Source organism: Mus caroli, chromosome 4, assembly GCF_900094665.2.
Source record: "Mus caroli chromosome 4, CAROLI_EIJ_v1.1, whole genome shotgun sequence".
Lineage (NCBI taxonomy): Eukaryota > Metazoa > Chordata > Mammalia > Rodentia > Muridae > Mus > Mus caroli.
In genome coordinates this window covers 139,619,830-139,627,459 of record NC_034573.1, presented here as the reverse complement: position 1 = coordinate 139,627,459, position 7,630 = coordinate 139,619,830, and the positions used below count along the sequence as shown (strand labels likewise).

At 47.4% G+C, this 7,630-nt stretch overlaps 1 protein-coding gene across 1 annotated transcript in view; it reads left to right on the top strand.

Moving 5' to 3' along the window:
* Positions 1-1,650, top strand: part of Slc25a33 (solute carrier family 25 member 33) — a 29,783-nt gene extending 28,133 nt beyond the window's left edge. Inside the window, exon 7 of the mRNA XM_021160437.1 lies at positions 1,185-1,650. Coding sequence (XP_021016096.1) covers positions 1,185-1,384 — 200 coding nt within the window. The 3' untranslated portion in view covers positions 1,385-1,650. The remainder of the gene's footprint in view (positions 1-1,184) is intronic.
* Positions 1,651-7,630: the final 5,980 nt, after the last annotated feature.

The following is a 7,630-nucleotide window of genomic DNA, read 5'->3' as shown; positions in this document are numbered from 1 at the left end:
TCATTTCCTGGTATGACAATGAATACGGCTACAGCAACAGGGTGGTGGACCTCATGGCCTACATGGCCTCCAAGGAGTAAAAAACCCTGGACCACCCACCCCAGCAAGGACACTGAGAGCAAGAGAGAGGCCCTCGGTTGCTGAGGAGTCCCTATCCCAACTCAAGGCCCCCAACACTGAGTATCTCCCTCACAATTTCCATCCCAGACCCCCATAATAACAGGAGGGGCCTAGGGAGCCCTCCCTACTCTCTTGAATACCATCAATAAAGTTCGCTACACCCAAAAAAAAAAAAAAAGTTATGCAGGAGCCAAATGAAGACTCACTAAGCCTCTTGAGTCGGCGCTGCATACGTCCACTCTTTGCACCTTTTTGCTTCTTTGAATGTTGTTGTTGTTTTGTGGGGTTTGTTTGTTTGTTGTTGAAATCGTTTTTTCTATATCTAGCTGTCCTGGAACTCACTATGTAGGTCAAGCTGGTAACTCACAGAGATCCACCTGCCCTGCCTCCCAAGCCAGGAACACTTTTCCTGTCGGGATGCTATGGATTGAACATAGGGCCTTTTGAATGTTAAACACATGCTCTGCTGCTGAACTGCACCCTTATCCAAGATGCATGGATGAGATTGCTACTGTCCCACTAACCTACTTTAAAAACAGTTCATTATGACTTCAAACAATTTATGTTTTCAAAAGCCCCCTGCACAGCAGTGACAGATGCACCATATCTCAGGAACAAGGGTTAGGTCCCATTGTGTGCTGGAGCACCACCAAGACACAAAGGCAGGAAGAGGGGGAGACCAGCAGTGCCTCCTGGGCTCTGAGGTCTGCTCAACAATCGGGGCTGACCAGCACTGGGCCACCGTGGCTTTTCAGCTAGACAGAGTAGGGAGAGCCGAGGGACTCATGGGAGAAGAACACAGTCTAAGAAGAACTTACCTTTCTTTTCTTTTGCTTTTCTCAAGACAGGTCTCACTATATAGCCCTGGCTGTCCTGGTCTGTAGATCAGGCTGGCTTCAAACTCACAGAGATCTGCCTGCCTGAGATTAAAGGCATGTGCCATTGTGCCCTGCTAGAACTTAACCTTCCATTGTCCTTCTTGCATATGACTGAACTGTCAGGTTAGAGCCAAGATGACTCAGTAGACTTGGTGCCTTGACTTCTTCCCACTGTCTCTCCTGCAGAGGTCATCAGGACGCGGCTCCGCGAGGAAGGCAGCAAGTACAGGTCGTTCGTGCAGACCGCGCGCCTGGTGTTCCGGGAGGAAGGCTACCTCGCCTTCTACCGAGGACTGTTTGCTCAGCTCATCCGGCAGATCCCCAATACTGCCATTGTCCTGTCCACCTACGAGTTCATCGTGTACCTGCTGGGAGAGCGTGCTTAGTGACTGGGCCACATGGTTGTGCTCTAGAAGAATAAAACTGAAAACCCTAGAGATTTTCTTTTCCGTTGATGTTTAGTGTTCAAAACTGAAACAGCGAAGGCCATGGAATACCTGGCTCATGGCACCTGTTGGACATTTCCTTTTGGATTCTTGTTTCTGGAAGGTTGAAATTCATTAACGTTAATAGTTAATTATAACTTTCTTTTTTACCTTAAGAGGATTGAGGATTAAGGAGCAAGTAAATTAAATCATGCTATTTAATGTAAGTCTGTGCTGGGCTCGTGTTCTCTTTGTGCTTACTGTGCCATAAGCCGGCCACGGGGTCTGGCTGGGCGTGGGGAAGTGAGAAGCATGACTTGTGGGGACTGAGTGGTGGACGGGAAAGAGCGGTCACGCTTGGTGACAACTGAGCAAATGCTCCACAGCTTTCCCTCTGTGCATCTCCATCTCCCCCCTCCATGGTGGTAGGTTTATCTGTAATCTAAGTTTCCAGACACTGAATAGGGTGGGGGTGGGGGTGGAATGTAACTTCCCTAACCACCCCACACCCCAGACTGATCTCCAACTTTAATTCTCCTGCCTCAGCCTTCCAAGGGCTGAAAATGCAGATGTACACACTGGGCCTGACCTAGCTTGACAATAAAAACTGCTTTTAGCTACATTATAAATATTTTCCTGCATTTATCCTCTTTCCCGAATCTGAACCCAAAGCACTTGTAAAGAACCGCTAATCGGTTTACTTACCTCCTGGTAGCATTTCCAGAAGTGAAGCCTATGTGAGCTCTGGCACACTCTCAAGTGTGCAGTGCTGGCCTCACACAGTGTGAGGAGTGTGTTGAGCAGTGCCTGCTCTGCTGCTGAGCGATTGCCAGCCCTGGTGCAGACTTGTATTTTGACGGAGGACTGGTGGTGTTTAGATAACTTTCTTTTTAAAGATTTGTTTGTTTGTTTGTTTGTTTGTTTGTTTGGGGTTTTGTTTGATGGTTTGTTTTTGTTTTTGAGACAGGGTTTTCTCTGTGTAGTTTTGGCTGCCCTGGAGCTCACTAGGCTGGCCTTGAACTCAGAGATCTGCCTGCCTCTGGAATTAAAGGTGTGTACTACCGTGCCCAGGCAACCCTGAACTGCTGCTGCTCCTCTTCCTCATGCCCTGGTGGTTGGAATCGCTACGATGTGCCATCGCACTCGGTCTGGCTTTGTGCATGCTGGACAAGCACTCTTAGCAGCAAGCTACCTCCTCATCTGCTTCCTGTTCTAAAGGGATGTAACCAGGATCAAAAAGACCGCCTAAGGCTAAGGCAGGGGCGTAACTAGAAGCTCAGGGCCAGCCTGCTGGATTCCATGTAAGATCCTGTGTTCAGAAGAAGGCAGGCAGGAAACCATGAGCAATCATCTCTCCTTCACTTCCATTGTGGAACTTGAGCCTGAGTTCTACAGAGGTGGTGCCTGAGGATGCACTTCAGACGACTGACAGCTGTCCTCATACACACACCAAAAGAGAGCATCTGATCTCATTACAGATGCTTGTGAGCCACCATGTGGTGGCTGGGAATTGAACTCAGGACCTCTGGAAAAGCAGTCAGTGCTCTTAACCTCTGAGCCATCTCTCCAGCCCCAGATTCCTGTTTTTAATACCCCTAGTAAAGCCTGATTAATTTTATCATAATGTTTAAAAATTAGGTTACTTAATTTCTTTTGGTTTTTCTCTGTTTTTTACTTTATGTTTGTTCAAGAGTATATTTTTTTGTTCGTTTTTTTTTGTTTTGTTTTTTTGGGTTTTTGGGTTTTTTGTTGTTGTTTTTGTTTTTCGAGACAGGGTTTCTCTGTGTAGCCCTGGCTGTCCTGGAACTCACTCTGTAGACCAGGTTGGCCTCTGCCTTCCAAGTGCTGGGATTAAAGGCGTGCGCCACCACGCCCGGCTCCTGGTGCGCCCTGGAATTTAGGAGAGGGTGTGGGTTCTCCTGGGAGTGAAACTCGGGTCCTCTGCAAGAATAAGAAGAATAAGTGCCCTTGAGACAAGATGTAGTCTTGGCCTCAAAGTCCTTATGGAGCTGAGGGTGACATTGATCTGGTCCTCTTGATTCAGCCTTCCCCAGCTGCTGGGGTTACAGGTGTGTGCGACCACACTTGGCTAGACTGCTTTGTTTTCATTTGCGATTTTGGATAAATACATATGGTTTTATTTTGGGTTTTTTTTTTTTGCTCTGTTTTTATTTGAATGTTTATTTATAATTACTTCTGCTCTCAGACATTATGCAAAGCTGATATGGAACCTAGGGCCTTCTGCGCAAATACTAATTCAGCTGCATTACCACCCTCTTTACCTTTAAAGTGTCAACATAGACGCCACATCAGTATTGGTTACATCTGGGAACATCTTGGGCTTCCCCCCTGCATTAGCTAGCTCCTCCCATGCCTATTCCCCTCCCCATGACCTCCCTGACCAAAAGAAAAAGAAGAAGAAAGGGAAAAAGAAAAAAGTCCATTTCATGTTATCCATATACTCAGTGGAGCGTGGTCACATTGTTAGTAGCCGGCTCCCGAGACAGGGGTGAGTCTCCTTCTGCACCCAGGCTAGAAGCCACCAACTCAGGAGAACCTTGCACAGCTGGAGATGGGTGAGACCAGCTCCCCACACCCTTGCCACCAACAATGCTGCCATGCAGGAGGCCGGATGATCCACAGACATCAACACAGCCCCTGGCAGAATCAGGACCAGCGACCCACTCAGGACCTAAACATGGCTTTAGGTGGCTGCACGTGCCACCCACATCCGCATGCCCCCACAGCCCTGCAGCAAAGCTGGAGGACATCAGCCGCGCAGACTACCTATATCCACATGGGTCTCAGGCCTCATTGCAGCCCAGGGCAACAGCATGGACCACAGACACCAACATGGCATCACAGACCACCGTGGAGGAGGGCCTCCTCTCTGGCCTCTGTCGTTGACTAGAGCCAGGGGAAGCCTGTGTAAACTCCAGGCCGCTGCACAGCCTCACACCAACTTTACTGGGCAACAACGTGCTGTCACCACCGCCATCATGTTTCCAGTTGGGACTCTCTCCACAGCCTATGCACCACTCCATTTTCTTCTATCTTCCCCACCTTCCCATCACATATTTGTTTAACATAGTAGCACCTGCCAGCCAGTCACCCACCCCAAGCCACAAGGTTAGGAGTGACCTATGTGTCTTCCCAATAAATACATTTTTTTTAAGATTTTTATTTTATTAATATATGTAAGTACACTGTAGCTGTCTTCAGACACTCCAGAAGAGGGNGNCANATCTNGTTNCGGATGGTTGTGAGCCACCATGTGGTTGCTGGGATTTGAACTCTGGACCTTTGGAAGAGCAGTCGGGTGCTCTTACCCACTGAGCCATCTCACCAGCCCCCAATAAATACATTTTATATGAGCTACTATAAGTAAATTTTCTGCTTTCCCTACACCAGGGCATTAAGTTAATATTTCCTCATTTCTTCCTCCTCCCTGCCCCCAAGACAGGGTTTCTCTGTGTAGCCCTGGCTGTCCTAGAACTCACTCAGAGACCTGCCTGTCTCTGCCTCCCAAGTGCTGGGATTAAAGGCATGTGCCAGCACCACCAGGCTCACCAAGGTACTGAAAAAACAGAAACTTCAATATCCAGAATGGAAAGGGAGCAGGCTGGAGAGGAAGGGAAGGAGGCTGCTGGATTTGAAGGAGAAAAGATCACTGGAGCTGTGGGGAAAGAAATCCCATCATTCCTTCCTTCCCAAGTTCAGTTCACGGGGAAAATATATATTTTTTTTGAAACAGGATAGCCTCAAATTTAGAGATTCACCTGCCTCTGCCTCCTGGGTGCTGGTATTGAAGACGCGTTTCACCACACCCTTTCCCTACAGATTCATTTTTATAACTTTTTTAGATTTATGATTTTATGTGTATGAGTGTTTTGCCTGTTACTTGCATGAATCGAAGCTGGTCCAATCAGAGCAGCAAGGCGTCTCAGTCTGTTACCTCTAAATAGGTACATCTATGTGCGCATGCATACAGTTCTGCCTTTAACAGCCCTCGCTTCATCCAGGCACCCGCCAAGCATGGTCCAAGGGGGCAGGTATTTCCCCATATAAGTAACTCAGGCAGCCTTGTCAGCAGTGAGACCAACTGTACATGGCCACCTTTCAGTGACGCGGCTGGCCTACAGGAATGTGTGTCCCTCCCACTGGATGCATGAATTAAGGAGAGCCAGGAAGCCATAAAGCCTGGTGAATGTTCTAACTCAAGGCTGGTAGCTAATGCCTGTGGTGGTCAGTCTAAAAGGTGGAGAGGTTTGCTTTAGCTGTGTGAGTAGCTCTAGGCTATGATTGATTGAGCCATTGTTTGGGGGCCTCTGGAGACACAGCTCATGATATCAGGTATACAGCACAGCAAAGCCATCTAGTGTCCTGGAAGCAGAAATGAGAGACTAAACTCCCATAGTCTCCTGCAAGACAGCCCCAGTGACTAAGGACTAGGCCTTGCCTCTTAAGTTTGTACCACTTGGGGCTAGAAAAATGGCTCATCTGTTAAGAACACTGGCTTTCCTTCTAGAGGATATGGGTTTGAGTTCTGAACCCCACAACATGACTGAGGACCATCAGCCTCCAGTTCTAGCACAGACCCAATAACTTATTCTGGCTTCAGTAGGTACCAGGCATCATAAAAGGTGAGATTTTCTGTTTTGGTGGTTTTGTGTTATTTAGTTTTAAAGTTTCTATCTGTGTCACCTTCCAGGGACTTCGCCAGCTGGACACCAAAACCTAAACACATGGGACTTGGAGGAGTTCTGAGTCTGAAATCTGGATCTGAAATCATTTTTCCTTCCCTTTGACTAAGACTTAGAGATGCCAATAGTGATGCAGTGCCTAAGATGGTGTGAGTGATGTTCAGGAAGCTCTTAGACAACAGCTCTCTGCTGGAGACCTTTCCTGGAATGCTGGCCGGGCACCCGATCCAGAAAGTGAATGGTGTGTGGGCGTGGCCACACATTGTGTGAGCCAGTATGCACTCTAGCCACACTCAGAGCTAATAGAAAGCAAAAGGATGATGGGAAAGGCCTTGTCTCTGATGTGCAAGGGACACCTTCCAGGCCAGACCCGGATGCCCCTGTGGGTTTACATTGATTCCCTGCACTGGACCTGCTCCTTCCTTCCTGACTGGTGACTTGTGGACAGCTGAGCTGGTAACAAAAGCAAGAGATTATTACAGTGACCCTCAAGCCGTCATTGCCCACAGAGAACTTGATCTTAAAGACACTCGTAAAATTGTGTGTGTGTGTGTGTTGGTGGGGTATTCTACAGAAACATAGTATGTAATTAGAGATACACTTTTTTTAAATTTTTGTTTTTTGTTTTTGTTTGGTTTGGTTTTTCAAAACACGGTTTTTCTGTGTATCAGAGTCCTGGCTGTCCTGGAACTTGCTCTGTAGACCAGGGTGGCCTTGAACTCACAGAGATCTGCCTTCCTCTGCCTCCCAAGTACTGAGATTAAAGGTGTGCACCACCATGCCCCATAATTTTTTGATTTTTTTTTTTAAAGAAGTCAAAGGCTTGTGCCACTACACCTGCCCAACCTGGTATAAATATTTCTTGCTAGAGATTTTTTGTTTTGTTTTTTATTTTTTTATTTTTTTAGGACAGGACCTCCCTACTAGCCCATGGATTGCCTGATGACCTGGAACTCACTGTGTAGTCCAAGCTGACCTCAAATTTACAGAAATCCGCCTACCTCCGCAGGGATTAAAGGCGTGCATCACCAAGCCTCAGTGAGTTTTTCTTGATCCCTAATTTAGCTCACGTAAATGCTGAAGCACGCCTGTAAGTGCCCCTTCCCTCGATCCCACTCCCCGAGGTAATCTATTTGAAGTGCATAGACTTCATCAAACTTGGCAACTATGAAAATTATCTACATTCGACTAAAGAAAAAAAAAAGGATAATCCCTTCAGGACCAATCCCCCCACACACTTCAGCCATTCATTCTAACGGCTGCATTATGTTCCGAAACATGCTATCCTGTGATTATTTAACCTCGTTTCCGTCTTTGGACGTTTGTGTTTGTGCAAGCTAATTTTCAACCACTGTGGCTTCTGGAGCGGCACAGACCGACTTTGGCCCAAGGCCAGGAAAGCAGGACTAAGTGGAGAAAGCATTGGCAAGGATTGGCATAAGGTAGCAGCACTAGGACCTGCAAATGCACGCGTGCGCAGGCAGCAGGCGCAGGCTGCAGGCGC